The 24,614-nt window shown below is 45.5% G+C and overlaps 1 protein-coding gene across 3 annotated transcripts in view; it reads left to right on the forward strand.

Annotated features, from left to right (window-relative positions):
- LRRN2 (leucine rich repeat neuronal 2) overlaps nt 1-23,400 on the forward strand; it is a 159,132-nt gene extending 135,732 nt beyond the window's left edge. For all 3 annotated transcript variants that reach the window (XM_081193442.1, XM_081193443.1, XM_081193444.1), the window contains exon 2: nt 19,879-23,400. In XM_081193442.1, coding sequence (XP_081049568.1) covers nt 20,153-22,303 — 2,151 coding nt within the window. In that variant the 5' untranslated portion in view covers nt 19,879-20,152 and the 3' untranslated portion in view covers nt 22,304-23,400. The remainder of the gene's footprint in view (nt 1-19,878) is intronic.
- The last annotated feature ends 1,214 nt before the right edge of the window (nt 23,401-24,614 follow it).

Consider the following 24,614-nt stretch of genomic DNA (forward strand, 5'->3'; position numbering starts at 1 on the left):
GGCCTCCACTAAAAATGTTAAGATCGCTCAGTTCCTCTATAAATGTTTAAAGTAAGCATTCTACCTCTGCATAGTTTATCTCCCTCCCCTCCATGCTGAAATACATCCCAGTGGTTGAGACATTAAAACACACTCATAAATGTCTCATCTGGCACTTCCTGCTCAGAAGGGGCTCCCCATTTCCCCTCCCTGAAGCCCCTCAGTGGTGCAGTGCAATAAAACAGTAAATGACTTTGCATGCTACCTCCTGGCATCATTGGCTTCTAATTAAGAAATAATGAGGCAGACTCCATTCTAGACTGCGGAACTAATAAATGACGACCAACAGGTCCCCTGCCCCAGCTTTATTTCAGCAACGGAAATAATCCTGCCCAGCTCAGTGCTCCCATTTGCATAGGGCAGATTTTTGTAAGCGGGAAGAAGATTCTCATTATCTCAATGGAGGCAGGGGAGGAAGCAGAAACAGAACAGAATCCCTCGGCGCGAATCCGATCCGTGCTTTTGCTCCACCCTGCATATAAAGCACATCTTTCCCTCCAGGCAAAAAGCAGGTGGTGTGAAACCAAGAACTTTAGACCCCTTGTGTCACTGGAGATTGCATAGAGCATTTCACAGTCTAATTGTCTGCTAATTTTGCCCCCAAAATGAGTTTTTGGGATATCATACTCCCCTTAAAGCAGAGTGTGTGCCAGGTAAGATGGAGAGCGAGGATAGGGAACCTTGGGCGCCAGGGTCATCTTGCCATGGGCCCTGTGGCACTAGCTGGAAGGGGGTAGGGAAGACAGGATGTGTCAGAGGAGGAGGACCTAAGTTCTTCTAAGATTCTGGGACATAAGAGGATAAACCAGTGGCCCATCGGGTCCAGCATTCTTTTAAAAACCCACAAGCAGGACCTGAGCACAAGTTGCTCCTGAATACAGATCTTCCATTTCCATACTCTCTGGAGGGGAGGGAAGGGAACCAACTGAAATCTGTGGAAATATGACCATTCCTTATCTTTGGGGGAATTGCTTTAGCTGGGCTTCCATTTGTTTCTTGCACAGAAAGAGAAACATTAGCTGCTTTCCATAGCCCTTCTGCCCCTATCTGAAACTGGTGCTGCCTTGCAACCGGGAAAGGACTTCATCGTCCTTGTCAAGCTCTGTTTGGATGACATCTCACTCCCTGTCATCATTATGCACTGCCCATACTCCCTTGTCTGTCCCAGGTCTGGCTTCCTTCCACCACTTATACGAGTCCTGTGCCCCCTTTCCAGCCATGATGGAGGGAGAATGTTTTCAAGCACACACCTTAGCCATCAGCAGCAGTGATGGACGGGGGAATGCCAGGAAAACAGTGCGTGGCAGTTTGATGGGCCCCGGCTGAAGTATTGCACAAGGTGTGTTGGCAAGAAGCCTTTACAAGGCATCTGCCAACAGTAAGAGCATTAGCTTTGTGTACAGACTATGCAGCTTCTCGTGTGTGTGTGTGGTTGAGTGCTGTCTCTGCGTCTGTATTTTCTTAGCCACAGTTTATCTTCCCCCAAGAAGACTGAAGTTTATCAAAGTTAGATTCCATTACGCCAGTCATATGTTCTTCAAGGCTCAGCCTGGCGCAAAGGGATGGGAGGCTTTTTCAGTCAGCACAACATAAGGCTGAGGTGATCCATCAATGCTCAGACTGTCTAGAATGTGTCTGTCTGCCCACTAGGGACACCACCGCAGTCATGGCAGCTGCAATTCTGCACTGATATGGAGTATGCAGCATAAGGAAGCAAACACAGCTAGGGCGGGAACCACATTCTGCCTTCAGTAGCAGAAATATCATACTGTGGGTGGTGCACTACCTGATCCAAGAGTTGGAAGGGTCTGCGTCTTTCCACAGCAAGACACCCTGCTCCAATATCCTATTCCACAGGTGGGCATCCTTGGTCTAATTTCAGTGGCTGACAAGGAGGAGGAGATGGAAATGAAAGGAGTAGAACAGTGAGAGAAAGGGGCAACAGAAAAAGAGAGAGATAATGGGATGATTGAAAGAGAAGAAGCTACTTTTGGCTCTGGGTCCACCCACTTTTGGCTCTGAGCTTGCCTGCTTTAGAATCTAGCCCCACCCACTGCTGGTATGTGGTCCCTGACAGATTACCCCAAGTGAATGTGGCCCTGTACCGACCCCTGTTCTAAGCGGATAGTTGTATTGGCAAAATATCAGGTGTTTATCTGCACAGAGCAGCAATTCTCAGTAGAGAAAGTACTGTCAGGTCCAGTAGGTGTTTAGGGAATAGGAACCCCTCCATGCATAATTATATAATACATGTGAGAGAGAGTGTTTTCAGAAATAATTATCTTTCATATACATGCCATCCTTGCATTTGTGCTAGTATCCTATCCCAGAATGCATTGTGCACCCCCTTCATTTCCTTTCCTTTTTCATGCCATCTGTATACCCCTCTTTTATTTCCAAAAGGACAGCCCAAGCAGCCGATGACAACAACCAAAACGAGCACCAAGATGTCAAAAAGAAGAAATCAAACAATATGGGAAAATATCCCACAATAAAAAAATCACAATAATCTGTCAATTATATCCCATGGGGGACATTAATAATTCAATTAATAAACATGATTCAAAATTCATGAACATCAACTCAAATTCCTAAAATCTGCTAACCCAAGATGCTCTAAGCAGGCAAATACAGATTAATATAAGGCCCCTTCAAGCATTCAGCCTGGAGTTGCAAGGCCTATAGTGGGGCAGTGGGGACGGGGGGCATATTCTTGACTAGGAAGAGGCTTTTAAGCATGTTTACCTAAATATGCTTATAAGTCCCTCTGTACTTTGACTTAAAGAAGCTACGACCAGGAGTGGATGGGGCATGCCTGGTGACACACGGGGGAGGGGCTGCCACCCTATGCACTTTAGCCCTCACATGTCAAGGCTGAACACACCTAACATCCCTCACATCAAACCTGTTCACTCACCACATAATTAAACAGAGATGTCAAGTACTGGAGTTCCCCTCTCCCTTCTGGTAGCTCACTGATAAGAATTAACGAGCAATTGGTAGATTTATAGTCCTTCTATTACAGCATTATGTTGCAAGCACAAACAGTCAGCCCTCTGCAAGGATATCAGTTGCCTACTCTGACTCCTCCCCACTTCCGCAGCAAGAAGCATGCCAACAGGAAGTTCTTCCTTTGATCTCTAACGCACTCGGACCTCCAAGTTTGGAAGAAGGGAGGGAGAGGGTTCCACCCCACTCTTGAATGATGTATCACCCAGCTGCTCCCTCCCTTCTGGTTGCTTAGCTACTATCTTATTGCTGGGTAGCTCCACTCTCAACTGTGCAGCTTCTGCGTCTGCCTGCCTCACTGATTCTGGAAATGCTGGAAGCAGGGGGAGGTGAATATTCCCCCTTCTCTTCTGTTAGATCTCCCTGCAGTTGCATTTCCCAATCTTCCGATCCAGACCAACCCCTGACAAGAGACAAAAGAAAATGCAAGTGCCCCTTGCTACTCCCCTAAGTCACCCAAGGTGATTCTTCTTTGGAGTTTCCCCTTTGCATTCACTTCAAGTGTCCTGATTTTCCAGGGACAGTCCCAGAATTAGAGAAGCCATCTTGGTTTCTGATTTGATTCTGGAGTGTCCAAGTTTTTCTTTTCCTCCCCTTCTCATCTTGGAGTACAATTAAAATAGGGGACAGATCAGACTCCCCGCCCTCCTCTCCTTTTTGGAAACAGGAGCCTTGCAGAGGAGGCTCTGTGTAATCCTGACCACTGTGCAATTGGAGTTCCGGACCGCATGGAAACCTGCTGCATGCATGTATCTGTAGGCACACAGGGGAGGCCTTCAGCTATTCGGCTCCATAGCATGGGCTTTTTTTTCCCCCTGCCTTCCTTCAGGGCACACAAGTCTTTAGTAGCCCTAGTGAAGTGGTTTTGCCTCTCAGAATAATTAATTTACTTCCATGTCTGGCTATAAATACAAATCAGGCAGCCAGAAATGTAAAGAGCTTAAAGGAACTAAACAAAGATTCATCAATCCTCCCATTATTCAAAGAAGACAAGGCCTTTGAGGGGGAGAGGGAGGTAGTAATACAAGTTTGTACCATGTTCTGCTACCCAAGTTCCAGCCCATGGCATCAGGAGAAATCTACCCTCAGCATCCTGAGACTTGATCCTAAAATTATACATAGATTAATCCAAACCCCCACTTACATCGGACTGGGAAGGGGTTGGATTGAGCAGATGTGTCCCTTCACCCAGCTCTGCCAGCTAAACTGGCATACTTGGGTGGGTGGAAGGCTCCTTGGCAATGTCCTCTGTCAATGTGCGTCAGTGGAAAGCCCTGATGCGAAGGCAGGATTGAACTATGGATATCAAGGCATTTTTGTTACTGTGGTGCAAAAGCATCAGGTCTGATCCAGACCTGGTTTGCTGCACCAGCCTGGAGCTGGTTCACGGATCAGGCCCAGTTGTCCTCCTTCCTATCAATGCCTTCTGCTATGACTAGGGTTGCCATATTTCAAAAAGAGAAAAGTTGTTGAGCTTTTTTTTCCAAAATCTGAAAGAAAAATTAGTTTTTGGCCAAAGTTGTAGAGTTTTTTGTGCAAAATCTGGACATATGGCAACCCTAGCTAGGGGTTGGGGGTTCGATGTCACCCTTTAACCAGGAAGGATTCTCTTCACATACTGTACATGCAGAACATGTGTGCTTTAAAGGAGCAACTCTGCAAGACAGGCCTGGTGCCTGCACATGATGTCTGTTGGCAAATGTTGGAGTCCCAGCAGAGCACATCAATGCTGGGACTGGTCTGTCTCCCCATTTTTTTGTTAGGCCCTAACAGAAGTGTTAGCCCCCCACAGCAGGACTCGTCAATGCCACCACCAGTCCCATGTAGTTGGTTGAAATGTAGTTGGCTGTACAAAACTAAGAGTTACATCTCTCACTTTTGCCTCTTGCTCTGGCTGCCACTGGCAGGCAGCCTCCAGAAGGTCGCTCACATGATAATATGGCCCTATCAGAGTTACACACACAAACACACAAAATGGCTTTGCTTCATGACAGAGCACAGGGGTGCAGAGGAGAGGTTGGCTGGTTTTCAAATGATAAAAGCTTTGCTGGCTTCTCTGCTTTTCCTGCCAAAGCCGCTGAACAAATGCTTCTCCAATCAATTCAAGGCAGGGAAGAGAAAATGGAAAGCACTGCTGCCTGGTACTTTGTTGCCAACAGAGGTGCACATTCAATAACCCTTTTCCCTAGGGGTATTTCCTTGGTACCACATAACAAACAAAAGGAATGCTCTTCCAAGAGGGTAAAGCTGCCTCACAGACTGCAGGTAGAACTAGAAGAATAACGGGCAAGGGACCAACCCTAGCTTTTTGTAAGAGAGACCTGCTAGATCTTGCCCCTCACTCAGTTCCAGGATCCTTCACTGGGACTCCCTGCCACTGGGAAAGCAGATTAATATTTGTGCCGGACAAAAATGAAATGAGCAACATGGTAACCCAAGGGGAGAGGCCCATCCATTGATTGACTGTGGTAGCCATACTTGTCCCTTCCCGATGCTGTTGGAGGACCAGGATGTGCAATGCTCAGGGGCGATGGCCAGGCCTTTTTCTGGTGAGCCCAAGCTGCCCACCTCACTTTTGCAACCCTCAGTGCTCCTTTCCCATGGTTGTCGCGTGGGAGGGAGGAGGGTGGTTCAGGAATTGCTCCAGGCTTGGGACTCAATGGGCCCTTCAAACAGCCAGGGTACAGCTGGAGAGGCAGCTTTCCAAATCATAGCATATCCTCCAATTTTTGGACTAGAGAACCCAGCCATTGTCCAGCTCTGTCTCCAGTCTTAAGCAAAACACACAGGTGCTCTTGTGCTTTTGTCTGGCAGCGGCAGCACAGCATGAGAGGAGCACCTAATCAACAGAGATCAAATCAGACTTCATAATAGGTACAAAATGAGGTTACATTTTGAGATGGAATAAGCTCTTCATCAGGGGAAATTTAGCTCAAAAGAGGCACCTTTTCATAAGCATCGTTGTATAGCTCCTGCAAAAGGCACTCTGTGTTGGCAGCTTGGATGCACTCAGCTGTTCTTGTTATGTTGCCTCCCCGAGGGAAATTGTTTTCTGCCAACTCTCCCCCTTCCTGATTCTGTTCAGCTTATATTCTTTTTCTCTATACCATTCCACCTTCATGGTGATTCATTCTCTCTGCCACCGCCCACCCCCCAAACCTGGAGGTGGGCATTGGAAGTGGGGGATGGGATGGTGGGCAGAGGCTGACTGGTTCACAAGATGCGGGTGGGAGAAGTCAGATGCCATAGCCAATCTTTCATTCAAGCCCCATGCTCTATAATGCTGGTTCTAAATCTCCTCTTGCAGCCAGGGATAGCCTATTGATCCTAGCCTGGGAATGCAAACAAATGTATTTGTTTGATTGATCAAACAAGGTTGCAAGGGGGAGAAGTGGTTGCTTTGTAAAAAAAAAAATCCTAGGCAGCCAAGGTCTAAGTAAAGCACAGAGCAGCAAGAGAACAGTCTGTTCTAGTGGTTAGGATGGTGATGGTGGTGATACAGGTGTTAATTAACACACCAGTACCAGAGTAGTTGCATTATATTCAACACTGCTTTGTGAATTGTCACTGGAATTATTTTGCAAACATTAAAGTTTTAATGCACTTATTACTGTCTGCATTTCTTGCATTTAATTTCCCTCTGACATAACAGCTAACACTTTTTCCTCTTTACATCTGTGTGTGTGTTAAATCTGTCAATTTAGGATAACATTCCATTCATTCCATGGTGGACTTTTGCTCACAAAAACTTATGCCAGAATACATTGTTTAGCCTTTAAGGTGCCATAAGACTCTATTGTCTTTGTTGGTACAAACTAACATAGCTACCCCTTGATAAATTTATTTAATTGTTGTTGCAGCTGCTGCTGCTGCTGCTGTTATTAAATGTATTGTCAGATACCAGCACCGTACATCAAGTTTCATCCCACATCTTAACATTCAACAGAGTTAATGCATTACAAACTTATTAACACAATGGCAAATGGATGAGTGGTTAAACCAAAGACCTTACAGTGGTGCCCCACAAGACGAATGCCTCGCAAGACGGAAAACTCGCTAGACGAAAGAGTTTTCCATTTTGGAGGTGCTTCGCAAAACAAATTTCCTATGGTCTTGCTTCGCAAGACGACAATGTCTTGCGAGTTCCTGCTGGGTTTTTTTCCTCCCCCCCCTTTTTGCTAAGCCGCTAAGCCGCTTATCAGCTGATCCGATCAGCAGATAAGCCGCTAAAAGCTGCTAATAGCGCTAATAGCGCTAATCCGCTAATCCTTCAATGGGCTTGCTTCGCAAGACGAAAAAACCGCTAGACGAAGAGAATCACAGAACGGATTCTTTTCGTCTTGCGAGGCACCACTGTATTATGCTTGGTCAATGAACAACTAAATGGCCTGTGTATCAGCTGTACATCACACAAGATTTGTCTTGTTTTTAATTGCTGGTGGAAACTTTTGCTACCTGGATTTGGTTGTTTCCCTTCTTCCCTCCCCATATTCCTCCCCCCTTGGCACCATCTTTTGCATTGTAAGCCTGAGCAGAGTACTTATGGCCAGTTAAAATCTTTGCATACCACCCAGAACATTTTTGGCATCTTATAAATAAAATGAAACAAATAAAGATAGCGTTAAGACAATTTGATCCACGTACATAACATCCCTGGCTATAATGCAGCGGACAAAATAGGTGTGATGACAGCTCTTAGCAAACGCTGCTTTTGTGATTCATAATCTTGAGTATATTCAAGTGCAAGCCTTTGAATCTTCCCGGGACTCTTCCAACCCCCACTGGGGTGCTGGAGAAAAAGGAAAGCCTGAAGGTAGCTAGAGGGCTCTAGCACGATGCAGGACTGCCTGGTTTATCCTGCCTCTCATCTGCCTTGTAATCTTGGGGATGACTTGCCCATTTTCCCTGGGATAAATCAGGGATGAGCGTGTAGGTGTGTGCATGAGAGTGAAATGTTATATGTACACAATCCATTAGCCGCATCTTCAGAGCACCTATAATGTGCTAAAGCCTCCGACAATTATCTCATGCGATGAACAGGGAATGCACTACTAATGAGTTTACCCGCCTGCTTCTGTGAACAACCACACTCCCCTGCGGTGGCTGGTTAGAACAAGGCACTGAAGGAAGCAGCAGAGAAATGTGTGGGACTTATTTTTAATTAGCTCCTTTGTTGCTTGGCATTCTGGTGACTTCCTGGAAGGCTGAATCTTCTGCTTGAGATCAAGCCAGAGGAGAGACTGGAACTGATCTGGGCTGGAAATTTGGGGGAGGAAGCTGGACTCCCAAGTGTGAGATTCGGCTGCATTAAGCTTAATGTGACCAGATGCAAAAGAGGGCTGGGGCTCCTGCATCTTTAATAACTGAGCAGAGGAGGAAAATTCAGCAGGTATTCCCTACACCAAGGTGCAGGAACCCTGTCTTCTTTTGCATCAGCTACCCTAATTAGGCACTCTGCTCTGCAGAAATGCTTATGATATGTACTGCTATGTATATGTATGTGTGTATATATATATATATATATATGCTTTCGTAGATTTTCACGGGTACAGGAATGCAGGTTTTGGTGTTTTCGGGTATCTTCCCGTGTAAGAGTTGGGGTGTCTAGGCGACGTTTCGACGAGGTCTCACTCGTCATCTTCAGGCTGGTGCTTTCGGCTTCTTGTTACTAGAACAGAGCAGGATCTCAGTGTTTGAGTTCCTATAAATACTGTTGAGGGGGTGTGGTGTATAGCCTCCAACGTTCTGGGCAGAGAGGAAGTTCCCAGGTTATTGTGCCTTTTCTTCTTTTGTTCATTAATTACTTGAGGGATATCTTGAGTGATTTCTTGAGTGATATTCTGAGTACCACTTAGGAGGGTCATTAGGTGTGGATTAGTTGCTAAAGCTTTCGTGTCTTGACCTCTTGAGCTTGTGAAGAGTTTTTCTGAGTTTTTCTGAGAAGAGTTTTTCTGAGAAGATGGCTGTACTGCACTTAGTTGTGCTCTGGCTTGGAGGAGCCTATACACGAAGCCAAGCCAGAGCACAACTAAGTGCAGTACAGCCATCTTCTCAGAAAAACTCTTCTCAGAAAAACTCAGAAAAACTCTTCACAAGCTCAAGAGGTCAAGACACGAAAGCTTTAGCAACTAATCCACACCTAATGACCCTCCTAAGTGGTACTCAGAATATCACTCAAGAAATCACTCAAGATATCCCTCAAGTAATTAATGAACAAAAGAAGAAAAGGCACAATAACCTGGGAACTTCCTCTCTGCCCAGAACGTTGGAGGCTATACACCACACCCCCTCAACAGTATTTATAGGAACTCAAACACTGAGATCCTGCTCTGTTCTAGTAACAAGAAGCCGAAAGCACCAGCCTGAAGATGACGAGTGAGACCTCGTCGAAACGTCGCCTAGACACCCCAACTCTTACACGGGAAGATACCCGAAAACACCAAAACCTACATATATATATATATATATATATATATATATATATATATATATACACACACACATATACATATACATATATGTACATATACATGTGTGTGCATGTACATGTACATGCTATGTACATATATATGTACTGTTAGCACATGCATTTTCTGGATTTAACCATGGGGTGCTGGGGGAAAAGAGTGTGAGGAAAGACAAGGTTCTTGTCTTTGTAAAAGCCATGTAGAGGAAGAAATTTGGGGGCATGCAGCTTCTCAGACAAGTAGCCCCCCACCTGCTGCAACTGCCTCCCCTGCACAACTATGAAAAGTTCATCACATTTGGTTACCCAAACTGGAAAGTATTTGCAAAAGACAGAGGAAGAATAAAAATAAAGTACTGAGCAGAAACAGGTTTGAAGTAAAGATGGTGCTTCTGAAAACAGAGCTCAGAAATAGCCATGAGAGGTATGGAGCTAGCAACTAAAATCTTGCAGACATTAGCATGTCATGCACAGTCCCCAGATCTTTCAGGGCCACCATTCAGAAATGAGTATGGCTGTGTGTATATGGGTTTACTTATTGAGGCTGCAATCCGATTCACACTGATCTGGGAGCAAATCCCATTGAACTCTTTGGGCTGTACATCTGAGTAGACACGCATGGGATTGCATGGTTATTTATTTCTAGTGCCATTGACAAGTAGTCAGTTGCTTTACAAAGAATGAGAGGGGAGGTCCCTGCCCCGAAGGGCATCTATAAATAGATATATCAGACACAAGAAAGGCAACAGGAGATGGAAACAGGTGAAATGGAGTGGAATATGCAATGAGTTCTATGCAGTGCTTTTTTTCAGCCAGAGCTCAGTTGGGCACCATTGCCATTTTAAGAGAACAAGGGAGAAGTTCATGGTGAGTTCCAGACACCTCTTTTTCTAGAAAAAAAAATGGCACTGGTTCTGTGCATTTAACTTTAGTTACAACAAGGGTAGGTAAAGGTAGATCAGGATCTGTTGGTTGGACAGTTTAAGGTGGGTCAGGAAGGATTTCTGGCTCCTGGTTGTTTAACTGTACCACCTGGGGGGGGGGAGACTCTTCCCTCCTTACACTGTATAGTGGACCCTCTAGTTACGTACCACTCTGGATACGTAACTTTCGAATTACGAACGCAGCAAACCCAGAAGTGTATACTTCCAGGTTTTGGTCACGCGCATGCGCAGAAGTGCTCTGCGCGCCACGTGTGCGCGCAGAAGTGCTCAATCGCACTGTGCACATGTGCAGAAGAGGCGCCTCTGCCTATGGACTTTTCAGGTTGCGAACAGACCCCCAGAATGAATTTAATTCGTATCCGGAGGGTCCACTGTACTGCTGCTGAAACAAAGAAATGGGAGGAATCAAAACCCAAACTCTGCCCTATTCCAGTCCCACCCAGGTATGCACCAGCAGCATCGGTGTCAGAAGGATACCTCCATAGCTCCACCCCAGCACACATGCTAAGCTTGATGGACCTTCAATGTAATCCAGCAATACTGTTCTTGTGGTCAGCATCAAGTGGTGAGCTGCATGTGCAGAAGAGCCACCAGAGATGAAACTCCACAGACCAAATTTTTGTAGCCCATGACATCATCTGAACATATGCAGTTCAAACACACACTCGACACTCCAATGTTAAGCCATAGCTTGCTGGCTAATAAAATGACAAACATGCTCATCTGAACCAACCTTCCATTTTTGGTATAACAATGGAAAGTGCATGATGCTTATCCTGATTCTCCTAACAGGCAACCTTGTCGTATTGGTAGGGGAAGGCAGTCTGCAGAAAATGTCATAGGCACGTCTTATGCTGTTTAACAGTCTGATCCTGCTCAGTACTTAAGCTTCTATTTCCCGGTTAGCTTCAGTGCCTTGAGACATTTAGTGGGACATTAAGGTGCTGGGAGTTTGCAATAAGTGCAAAACACTCTGTAAGGCTTGGTCCTTTCGATGGATTGTCAGGGCAACATCTCAGTCCATCTGGTGTGTTTTCTGTGTTTATCTGTGCAGCCACCTGCTATCTCCTGAATTAATACATTTACAATAACAGAATTTGACTTTATTTTATTTTTAACCTTCCACAAACAAGCTCCACCAGTCCCACCTGCCCACAATTGCTCTGTAATTAAAGATCTTGTTCTCTCAGTGAACCAATTGGCGGCTGTGCTGCAAGCACATGCAGTCCATTACAAAGGAGACAGATTGAATTTTAACAGCCTCTTGGAGGGTGCATTTGGGCTCCCGTGTGACTGGCCCAGGCCCCACAATAGCAGGATGATTAAATAAAAGAGATGTAGCCCTCTCGCGGAAACTACATTAAATTCTATTTAGGAGGCATTTGGAAAACTTCCAGCTGATGTCTGGGGACAGTGGTGCATAATGAGTTACCCAAAGGAAAAGCCAGTGTCCTCAGGGTCCTTGCTCTATGACTTCTATTTACCACTGTACTGCTGCCATCCAAGCACCCTGGTCCTAAAAGCACATGATTCAAAGTCAGTGCCAGTGCAATGGATGCAAGCTCCTTCCAGATAAATGAGTTTAGAGGGAAGACAATCGGCTTCGTTTGATGCATCTTTTACATGTGCTGAAGGTTTCTTGAACAGAATGCACCTCTGGATATGCGGGGAGATAAGAAGCTTGATCCCTGATCCTAGCCATAACTGTAGTTGTCTTACTGCATTCAGTGCAACTCTTTCCCAAGTAAACTGGAACTGGTCTCTATGTCCTAGAGAGCAGCCTTCCCCAACCTGGTGCTCTCCAGATGTTTTGGCTGGATGGGGCTGATTGAAAGCCAGAGATGCTCCACCCCTGTAGTTAAAGAAATCATCTAGGTGCGATTTTCCCCATTTTCAAAGCTCTTGCCCTTTCCCATGACACTAACTTAGGATTCACTCCTGTTGATAATGTACTCTTAAAAAACAATGACTGGGAATCAGTAGTGTAGAATTATGAGCTCTTTTCTACACTGTATTGAACTCACGCTGTGAATGTGCTAGCAGGGCTGCTGGATGTGGAAGGTGTGAAATCATGGAAAGGGAGGAGATGCAGAGGAAAGATATATAATAGTGGGGAGGTGAGGGGGATATCTTGGGGAAGTAAATGGAGAGGTGGACTAGATTTGATGGAACATGACTGCTTCCTTTTATGCCACAGTTCTAGGTGCAGTGTGTCCAAGAACTTCCCCTTCCCCTTCTTTTGCCCTGGCACTTCCTCCCAAAAATCCACTCTTTACCACTGAATAGCAGGGACGCGGGTGGTGCTGTGGGTTAAACCACTTGCCAATCAGAAGGTCGGCGGTTGGAATCCCCGCGACGGGGTGAGCTCCCGTTGCTCGGTCCCTGCTCCTGCCAACCTAGAAGTTCAAAAGCACGTCAAAGTGCAAGTAGATAAATAGGTACCGCTCCGGTGAGAAGGTAAACAGCGTTTCCGTGCGCTGCTCTGGTTTCGCCAGAAGAGGCTTAGTCATGCTGGCCACATGGCCCGGAAGCTGTATGCCAACTCCCTCTGCCAATAAAGCGAGATGAGCGCCGCAACCCCAGAGTCAGCCACGACTGGACCTAATAGTCAGGGGTCCCTTTACCTTTACCTTTTAGGAGTAAATAGCAATCCATGGGAAACCTGGAGAAGAGGAGACAGAGGCAGCTGTAGGGAGGCAGGGACCTTTAGTCTCGGCAATTGATCCATGGGGGGCAACTGATCCTACCGGGGATGAGTTTGAAACTCTGCCAAGTATGTGCAGATCTTGTTCCTGCTAATAAAGGGTTAATGCCAATGTGCACAGTGTGATTTACTGCTGGCTCACTGCTGTCACGTATGGATAGAAACATACAAGGACTCAGTAGGCTAGGAATGGCAAGCAGAAAGAAGAGAAAGGGAGAATGCAACATCTCCACTTGTTATCCAGCATCTCTTCACAGCATCGTTGCAACCAATTAGGATGTCACTTGGTAGCAATTATAGAACCTTAAGGTGCCTACGCACAGTGAATGTGAATGTTTTTGGTTAGTTAAGTTGGAAGTGCTTCAGAGTTCGTGTGTGTGAAAAAGATGCCCAAGATTTCAGAACTAGCAGTTGGGGATTTTAATGAGCAGCTACACTATATGAGATGGTAGCTGTGGCAGGTGTGCTCAAATGCTAGTCAGAGAGATTTTGGCCCCATGATGTGAACCCGCTGTGGGTCGGCTTCATCTCCTTCATTGAATCTAACATCCCAGGCTGTAGAGAGTTCTCTCTTTTGAAGAACTCTGCTCTCAACAATGTGAAAAATCTTTGTCCATAGCACCCAAGAATTTTTTGTGTATCCTCATAGAACTTCCATTCAAAGATCTAGGGGGCGGGGGGCAGGCATCTGTGACAGCAAATTGGTAAATTTCATTTCATTTTTTATTGCATTTAGATCCCACCTTTTTCCTCCAAGGAGCTTGAGACATGGTTGTCTCCCCCTGCATTTAATCCCCACCAGAACTCTGTGAGGTTGCTTAGGCTGAGAGGCAGTGACTGGTCCAAGGCTACTCAGTGAGCTGCGTGACCAAGTGGGGATCTGAGCCCTGGTCTCCTAGATCTTAACCTGACCTACACCACACTGGCTGTCATGCATTTGCTCTGTGTATGTGGACTTGGGTTGGCAAAGAGCACAGAAAGTATAATGGTACAGATGAATGGCCAAACTAATTGGAATTTGTTTTATTAAGCACTAATAAATCCTCCTGCAGTCACAATCATTCATTCAAGACTGTCACAAAGGACTGTGAAAAAATATGTGCAGGGGAATTCCCAGAATCCTCAGTTCTGTCAAACAGCGACTAGTCCCATTTTCAAAACTCTGCTCCCAACTAACACACTGCACATTTTCCTTGCCCTCTTCCTGGCCCAAGGTATGTTGAAATGTGTGAAAAGGGAAAGCCACAGCTCTGTGTTCTCTTGTAAGCAGGATGTTGCTTGCAGTCGACTGGAAGTTTTCCAGCAAATTAAATTTAAAAATGTCCATTTTTCAAGCTTTCATTGGTGTCTGGTGCCCACTGGGACTGATAGGACAGGATAGAGGGAGACCCAACACTAGCAGGAGCCAAAGCCAATGGCAAGAAGAGTCAGCTAATCATGGAGCAGATAGAGCCCTTGGCCAAAGCCCAACCCCACCAGTCACTGGTGCTGGACCTCTCTTCTCATTCACCGACATCAAGAAACATTAACACTCCTGCCTTAAAGTCCTGCCTGTTAGATTTATTTTATCACATAGATGTAATCTGCCACAGAAAAAATGGCAATGGGAGAAAAGGGCCCATAATAATTCAAACTGGAGCCTGTAGCTAAATAAGGCAAGCAACGCAGAACCATGAAACAGAAACCTAGTTCAACAGAGTTCAGCAGGGTAGGGACTAGCCTAAGGTCTCCTGCTAATTACCTTTGCAGCTCCTCCATTAGGTAAAATTGCTAAATCCATAACCAGAATTGACTAGCCCATATGCTTTGTGTAGCTGTTAACAATGAATGGCAGACAAGGAATCAGTAATAATGAGTGATAAGCACAAAATGATTAATGAGGAGTGACAGACGACGCAACTGTCATTCTGCACAGTTTGATTGCTAGAATACTGTCCTCCTTCACCCCCACCTCCCACACACCCCTCCTCTGTAACAAACTGTTTGCTAGAAGCTCATCTTCACCAAACCTCCACATTTTGACCTAGAAAAGACATTTAAGACAAGGCCAGTACAAACGACATTATGGGTCTGACTCAGTGGCGTAGCGTGGGGGGTGCAGGGGGGGGGGCGGCCGCACCGGGCGCAACATCTGGGGGTTAGGGGGCGCAAATTACTTGCCTTGCCCCGGGTGCTGACAACCCACGCTACGCCACTGGTCTGACTGAAGGATTCCCACAAAGGTCTCCTACAATAATTGATGCAGTCCACCTACACTGAAAGAGGGTGATTCCCTTCCCCACCTAACACTCATCTTATATCACAGGTGATGGAAAGCAAAGACGCAGGCTTTAACTGACCAAGCAATGGCCACTTGGACCTCCTCTGGACCCAGGTTCCATGAAAGAGAAGAGGGCAAGCACTGGCTGGTCCATAGGATGACCTAAAAGAGAAGTCCCAATTTGTTTTCACTGTTGTTTTTTAAAAATAACATTTATATAGCAATATTTTAATTTAAGAACTTGTATTCCAAAAGATTTGGTCCAGAATAAATGGATCCTTCCCCTCCTTGCCCTTTTTGCATAACAAATAAAATACAAATAAATAAATAAGCCTATACCCACCTCCAATTGTATTTCCACCCTCCCAGAGCTTCAACCTCTAGATGTACACATAACATTAGAGGCACTTAACTAAATTAACAAAAAGATAAAAAGAATGGAGGGGGGAGAGAGAACAAAAATAAATGCCTTGAAAATAAACTGTATGCTGAGCCTTTTCAGAAAGGCTTCCTTAAAGCTGATTTGCTTTAACCCTCACTTCACACTCCCAATTCCAAATAGAAAAGATCAGCATTTCCAGATCAGTTTAACGGTTCTTCTTCAAACCACCTCCCGGCTTTGAGGTTCAGAAAGAGAAAGACCCTGTGATTTGCAGAACAAAACCCCCAATCATCTATGAAGTTTAAACATGCAACTTGCAATCATCATGCACTCCAGGAAAATTAAATGAACAAGGCTGTGGTTTTCCAAGGCCAAAGAAGTTAGTTACAGGCCCAATGCTCACTCTATAAAGGGTGTCGGAGTAAAGATTATATGCCACTGCCTTGCTGTGGCCCATGTGCCAAAATTGATCCTTTACATTTACGCTGCTGCCTTCCACAAGGTCTTTTGACTTTTATTATGCCAACTCCCAGAGGAACTGCACTAAAGAAAGGGTGGGCTGTATCGATTTTCACATCCTTCCTGATGGACCTTCATCTTTCTTTCCCCTCTCTGCGGATGTGTTTTCTTCCATAAATCCATCCAGATCGTGCAAAACAATGTATTTTCCTCTTTTAAAGGAGGCAGGTACAGAATAAGGTTCCTTCATTTCCTTGAGACTGGAAAGTGATCTGGGGAAAACTGATCAAGAAATATAGGCAAACATTGTCTTTAAATAGAGTCTCTGGACACACAAAAAGCAGGTGTCAAGAAGAGCTCCAGGCTAGGCTTTTCTCTGGCATGCCAGTTTCCTAGGTGCACATGTTTTCTATGTGTTTTTGTGAGAAGAGTGTTCAATCACCTCTCTTCTCAAGGCTGGCCCAAGAGATTTTGCTGCCAGATGCTAAATACAAGAGGGTGCCCACTCCATGACTAGGTTGGCCACTGTTGTTTAATCACCTTCAACACACATCTCAAGGCAATGTACAAGATGCAATAAAAACAGTGAGCAACAATATAGAAAACAGTAGCAGAGTAGGTCTGGCAGAGAAATATTAATCCAGATGAGAAAGCTTGTTTGAACAAGAAGGTCTTCAATTGTTTATGGGAATGTGTAGCTGGTGGGTGCCTGTTGTATCCTCACAGGATACATGCTGTTCCACAGAACAGGGGCAGCCACACCAGAATGAATTTAATAATAATAATAATAATAATAATAATAATAATAATAATAATAATAATAATAATAATATTACCCCATCCATCCAGCTGGGCCTCTCCAGCCACCCTGGGCAGCTTCCAACAGAGATTAAAAAGACACTAAAACATCAGTCCTTAAAAACTTCCCTAAACAGTGCTGCCTTCAGGGTGTTTACAGAGCACCCTTCAGATATCTTGGGGACATGAAAGTGATGCTCTCCAGCAGACTGCACTGACCTACTCGGCATTTAAGGGGTAATGTGGTCTCTGAAGTAACATCGTCCTGACTTGTATAATGCCTTATATGCTAGTACAAGCTAAGACTTATTTCACTACTCCAGGCGCTTTTGGAGGAAACTGGTTTTCTAGATCCAAGAAAGGGAACAGCTTGGAGGGCTCAGGTGGAACAGCCCGGGGGGGGGGGGTGCAGATGTGCACACACACACACAGAGAGAGAGAGAGAGAGAGAGAGAGAGAGAGAGAGAGAGAGAGAGAGAGCAGCTGCAGCAACTGTCTCCTGAGGCAGCTACTTCATCCTGTCCAGTTGTAGGGCCAGTTCCGTTTGCCCACTCTCAAGATTCAGCTGCCTCATCCTGCTGCATGCTATCGATCAAGCCTGACTTCTGCTGGATTGTGCATTTAGAGCCATGCCAGCAGATAAATGTATTAAAACATCCAAATGGCCAGTAGCAATCCCCGCATGGGTCTTCAAGCCAATTCACAAGTGAAACTAAGAACACATTTGAGCCTGCAATGTGTCTCTTATGAATGCCATTAATGTGGGTCTGGGAATGGAAGGACAGTGATTTTTACAGCAGGTTTATCCATCCTACCTTCTCATGGAACGTGTCTGTGAGAGTTGCAGTATAATCATATGAGCACTGGGAAGATGGAGGCAGAATAATAGTTGGTGACATGGTTTTCCAAAGGAGGGCATGTCCCCCCGTCCCCTGGGAAGGAGATCGCTCTCTGATTAAGCTGCCAGCAGAGCAACCTGATGAATTACTCACAAGCTGCCAATATAGCCCTTGACTGCAGTCTGCACTCAAAAAAAGTGTGTGTGCATGAGTGCACACATGCACGCAAGACTGAGAGAGAATATATTCTCTCTGAGCTACAAGCCTATAATGGACTATTCCTTTAAAAAGAGAGAGACACAGGCAGACAGGCAGACAGAGAAATTCTTCCCAGCAATTGCAGTGTATGCATTTAACTTCTTTCTTCCCTTTTTGTGTGGAAATACTGTATTCTGAATGAAGGGATCTCTTAATCATACATAACTTTTTCTGGATTGTGTAAAAATCATTCTAACTTTTATTTCCTGGCTGTAGATTTCTGCTATAAATCAATTAAACATTACAGCAAATCATAGTTAGGCAAGTTTAACTATGGATTTGTGTTTTGTCTGAACTGACAAACTGCGGTTTGTGACTAACCAACAAACCAGGATCAGAAGCTGTGCTTTGAAACAGGCTTGCAAACCATGGTTTGTGCTACCTGTGGTTTGGAGTTGTGTCTGAATTTATTAGCCACAGTTTCCCCAACTTTGGAGGCCACTGTGCTCAGAGACACAACTTCTGAGCTGGAATGAAGGAATGAATGATTGATTGAATACAGAATTCAGTCATAAGCATGGAAGACCCATTTGAATAGAGAAAGAATTATCAAAACAAAATAAAATAAAACGGGCAATTATATAGTGAGCTAGAAATTCCCAGTATCTGCTGAGACCAAATTCCACACTGTCAGTTTTCTTACTGAATTCCCATTTGGCAACTTCCTCTTAAAACGTTTTTTTTTTCCCTCTTGAAACATTTTTTTAAGTACTGTAACCTTAAAGTTTGCTATAGAGTGCCTTGATGGTCTGAAAGAAATGGACTCCTGCTGTTTTTTTAGAGTTACATTTTTTATGTCCGATTTGTGTCCATTTAACCTCTTCCATAGCAGAAAACCATTTTGACATCTGTAAATGTTTCAGGGGTGCTATTGGCAGCTGATGGTATATGCCACGTTGGAAGATGAGCAGGGGGACAAACTCTTGCTAGGACTCATATTGTAAAGTATCTATATAGTCCTACCTGGGTAGACGAGGTGACAGAGTTAGCACACTAGTTTGTTGCAGGGTTTTATGTTTCTGCTGTAGCCCACCGGTATTTGGTGAGTAGCCACTTCAGACTAGGGGGACTGTTCATAAAGAAGGGCAGGCCCACCTCCAAATGGCCATGAGGAGGAAAGGTCATCTCCCCAAATGAACTGCAGATCCTGGCTGATACACTGGAGAGGTTTCAGCTAAGAAATGCAGGTGACAAGTGGTGCCCTCTAACTTTCTGTGCTGGGCCTGTCTTCCACAGTCAATGACTCCTGGGTGAACTACTCTCCAGACCCTGTCAATCTGCTACTGCCCACCCCCACCCCTCCAGCACACACACACAATTCCCTGGCTGTGTACAGGATTTTAAGAATGCCTGGTGTAAAACCTGCAGGCATTGTTCCCTAGAAGGACGGGCACAAATGCAGTAGTATCATAAGACTTGGCTGTAGGCAGTGGATCATGGGTGGGAAGGGGAAGCAGGCAAACATTAAAACACAATATTGAAAGCCATTAGCAAGGCATGAGACCTTTTTGGTCAAACAGATTTGAACAATTTTCACAGAATGTCAACCCATGATGGACACATGCATACTTCGGTCATGAGTTCTGAAACACTGCCTCTGCCACACTTACAGCAGCTCTGTATGAAATCTCCACAATGGCATGCTAAGCTTTGACTCCTGTGTGTTGCTAGCTTGTGAATTTTATTTCTTACACAAAGTTTTTTTGTTTATCTCTTTCAGGTGCAGCCTTAAGAAGAAGTCTGAATGATGCAAGCCAGAGAAAAAATGAACCACTTATGGAGGAGGAAAAGGAGAAGCTCTGATTAGAAAAAGAAGGACCACAAGGCCCATTAGGATGACCTCTTTAGCTGAGGAAGCCTCCTACCCCTAGCACAGCACCCTCCCTCAGGAACAACAACTTCTGTGGAAGCTTCCAGGGGTGGCAGGGCAGTGGATTTTTGCTGTCTGCTCTTCCCTGTTTCTGGGTTTTGTTTTTGCTTATGTTGAGTTCCAAATGTGTCCTGTAAAAGCTTACACCTTGCATGGAAGTTGGACTTGCCAGTTGAAAATGAGACACTTCCAACTGAACTTGCTTCTCATCTGTATGGCAACCACCACTGCAATCCCTGTTGTGCCCTGGAAGGTCAAATGCCCACTGCAATGTGTCTGCCAGATCAGGCCATGGTACACGCCCAGGTCTGTGTACAGGGAAGCAGCCACAGTTGACTGTAATGATTTGTTTATCTCCACAGTGCCTGAAAGCTTGCCAGAGGGGACGCAGATTCTTCTCTTGCAAAGTAACAATATTGCCAAGGTCGAGCAGAGCGAGCTGGACTATCTGAAAAACCTGACAGAGCTAGATTTGTCACAGAACAGCTTCTCAGACGTTTTGGACTTCGGCCTGAAGAATGTGCCCCAGTTGCTGAGCCTTCACCTGGAAGAGAACCAGCTGGCTGAACTGTCTGACAACAGCTTCCCGGGCCTGTCAAACCTCCAGGAGCTTTATCTTAACCACAATCAAATACGTAGGATTTCACCCCAAGCCTTCTCAGGCCTTGGAAGTCTCCTTCGGCTCCACCTCAACTCCAACTTCCTGAGGGCAGTTGACAGCCGCTGGTTCCAAGTGTTGCCCAGTTTGGAGATCCTCATGATTGGAGGCAACAAAGTGGATGCCATTTTGGATATGAACTTCAGGGCCCTATCCAATCTGAGGAGTTTGGTTCTGGCTGGAATGAACCTGAAGGAGATTTCAGATTATGCGCTAGTAGGCCTGAAAAGTCTGGAGAGCCTTTCTTTCTATGACAACAAGCTGGTCAATGTCCCCAAACGGGCACTGCAGCAAGTCCCTGGTCTCAAGTTCCTGGATCTGAACAAAAACCCGCTTCAGAGGATTAAGCAGAGTGACTTCACAAATATGCTGCACCTCAAGGAACTGGGACTCAACAACATGGAGGAGCTGGTTTCCATTGACAAGTTTGCCTTGATCAACCTGCCTGAACTGACCAAGCTGGATGTGACCAATAACCCTAAACTATCCTACATTCACCCGAGTGCTTTCCACCACCTCCCCCAGATGGAGACCCTCATGCTCAACAACAATGCCCTAAGTGCCTTGCATAAGCAGACACTGGAGTCCCTCCCCAATCTGCAGGAGATCAGTATCCATAGCAACCCCATCCGCTGTGACTGCGTCATCCGCTGGGTCAACAGTACAGAGAACCGCATCCGCTTCATTGAGCCTCAATCCACATTATGTGCTGAGCCACCGGACCTAAAGAGGAAGCACATCCGCGACGTCCCTTTCAGGGAAATGACTGATAGGTGCTTGCCCCTCATCTCCGACAAAAGCTTTCCTTCCCATTTGGAGGTGGCAGATGGTGAGGATGTCTCTCTTCACTGCAGGGCTCTGGCAGAACCAGAGCCAGAGATCTACTGGGTCACACCATCAGGTCTCAAGCTAATGCCCTACTCTGAAGATGGAAAGTATAAAGTGTACCCTGAAGGGACAATAGAGATCCACAAGGTTACAGCACAAGAAGCTGGGCTGTACACATGCATGGCTCAAAATCTCATTGGTGCCGATACAAGAAGCATCAGCTTGATGGTCAACAGTTCTTTCCCCTTCAGCGAGGATACTCTGGAGCTGCTGGTGAAAGATGTCCAGGCCTACCACATCTTGGTTGCTTGGAAACCTCATCTCAATACCATTTCTTCCAACCTCACATGGTCCAGCTTCAACCCCAGCCTGGACATGATGAGTGTGGCCCGTCTCCCAACAGGCACCCATATGTACAACATCACACGGCTACACCACAGCACAGAATACTGGGCCTGCCTTCATGTCGCCTTCGTAGCCTTGCAGAGCAAGGTGTCCTGCGTCAATGCTAGGACTAAAGAGGCACAATACCAGTACCTGGAAAACAGGCAGAGCGCCCTACTGGTGCTGTCTCTTTGTGTTTTGTTGCTGCTTATTAGCCTTATAGGCAACTATGGTTTGGGTGCTCTCAAGCCACAGCCTGGGAGCCACAGGGCCTGCATGCCATGGAAGTCAGGTTCCTCTTCAGTGCGTGTTGTGTATCCGACTTATATCAAACACTGGGATCAAGCAAGGAAAAGTGAGACACTCCTAGCCATGGAGGTTCAAGCAACACCACTAGACTCCTGAAGGATTCTGGGAGCTTTTTCCCCCCAGAGAGGGTGGGCAAGAAGTTCTGGTGGATTAAAAAAAAATTACCAAATATAAATGGGGGGGAAAGCTCAACCATGAAAACAATAAGCATGGAGGATGAAGACAACAAAATGTCCCCTTTGGATGTCTCCTTACCCAACAAAAATCACCAGTTTGGCCAAACCAATGTTCTTTTATACCAAGATGAACAATCCATTGTTTATGGAGGGAAAGTTCCAGCAAATAAAGTCAGTGCCCAGAGAGCAGACACCATGAGCTTGGAAGCACCAAGCTTGGCATCTCACCATCCCTTTATAGGCTGCCTGTGGATCCCCTGGCAGCCTGTTACCAATGTACGTTTTGTTCAGCAAATTGCTGCTCCCTTGGAGATACAAAAAAGAGGCTTTTCCCTTATGTGTACATGTGTATTGCCCATCGAGAATCTAATATTGAACCAAATCCACCAAGCCTCTTCTTGTAGGCTGCATGGGTTGCCTCCTGGGGACCACCTTAGGGAAGGTGAATATGGAGGAAAGGCAAACTTATGGGGCTATGAGATCACAAAGAACAATAATGGTCCTCAGAACAATGAATGCATCCTTCAATCTATTAGCAACATCAGTTAGCAAAAATGGATTGGATCTCAAAAGTGGATTGGAGATTAATTTCAAGGCTATTTTGTAAACTTTTGTGAATAATGTTTAAAAAAAAGAGGAAGAGGGAGGGTGAAGAAATTCCTGCTTTTCTGTTTTTTGTAAGAAAAAGAAAAGAAAAGAAAAAAAATCCTTTGTATACCAATCTACCATAGCTAGAAGGCTTTATGCTAGGTCAGCATTGCTTCAGCTAAGGGGTGGGCAGTGGGGAGGGGAGGCTATGGGGGGATAATCTTTAATGTAAGAGAGGTTTCAAAGAATAAGAATCTCTTCGTTTTGAAGTGGCTGATCTCCACGCTGCATAGCTCAAAATATCCCAGGAGACAAAAGCAAGTGGAGTGGGTGAGGGGGTGAGGAAAAGGGGGGAGGATAAATGTTTCATTTTCTAACTCTGTCATCACCTCTTTGTCTCTGATAAGCCAATTAAAATTGCAAATGAAACATACCAGTGGGCAGTGTGCTTTCCCCAAATCTCTTCCTAGCTGAGCAAAATAAATAAATGCATCAGTGGGTTAGGGGGTACAACATGTAGGAAGAAACTGTTCTACAGAAGAATCATTGCCAGTAGTGATCGATGGGGCAGCAGCATTTACCTGACTTCCCATCACTGGCGCTGCTTATCGGGAGGATGAAGGGCAAGGTTGGTGCAGTGCAAACACACCAGCAGGAACACTAGATTGGCGCCACTGCCCTCAAGTGACTCTGGATACTGTTGGACTGCAACTCCCGTCGGCCCCAGTCTTCATGACCAACAGTCATGGTTGATGGGCTGTGTAATCCAGCAACAGCTGGAAGTGCACAGGATCCCCACCCCTGACGAAAAGGATCATGCAGCCGTCAGATGTGATGTAATAGTCACTTTATTTGTATCCCACTTTTCCAGCTGGCACACAGTCAAGCATGACAAATGCATCCACTAGATCTCTGCATAACCAACAATTTGGTGAACAGTTGCATAATAATAAAAGTATAGAGTGCAACTCCCTCTGGCCTAGGTGATAATTGGCAGGATAGCTAACAGGGCTCTCTCGGCTGGCAATAGTCCAGCTAAGACCAGGAGCAGAATGAGTGGCCCTGGTGAGGGAGAGGAGGTTAGTCCTTAGTCCCATATACCAACAGCACAATGGGACTGACCCTGGGCACAGTGTTCATCATAAGGCACTTCTAAGCAGCAGCTTCCCTTGCTCTCCACGGCACAATAAGAAGGTATCAATCCCTTCAGACAGGGATGGAGAATCTGTGAACCTCCATAGGTTGTTGGACACTAACTCCCATCAGCTCCAGCCAGCATGGCCAGTGCAGATGGATAAGCAGAGTTGGAGTCCAAGAATTTCTGGAGAGGTTCCTCATTCCTGCCTTGGAATATTCCCACACCCATAGTAGGAAGCGAGTCTGGACGTATTCTTTTTTCTGCTTGCAGCGAACAACTTAAGGCAATCATCCATGGACACCCAACCTTCTCACTAAATGGGCCTACAGTGGCAAGGAACTCTCTCCAATATGACATGGGGTATATATATCATGCAGAGCCTTCCTTGAGCAGCTATTCTATAATAGCACAATTTTCTTCTTTCTTGGAGTTGCCATGAGATATAGTGAACCTGGGGCCCAAGGGCTGTTTCTTCTAGATGAAATGTATCCAAAATTTCCTCTCC

The sequence above is a fragment of the Podarcis bocagei genome, assembly GCF_964188305.1.
Source record: "Podarcis bocagei genome assembly, chromosome: 5".
NCBI lineage: Eukaryota > Metazoa > Chordata > Lepidosauria > Squamata > Lacertidae > Podarcis > Podarcis bocagei.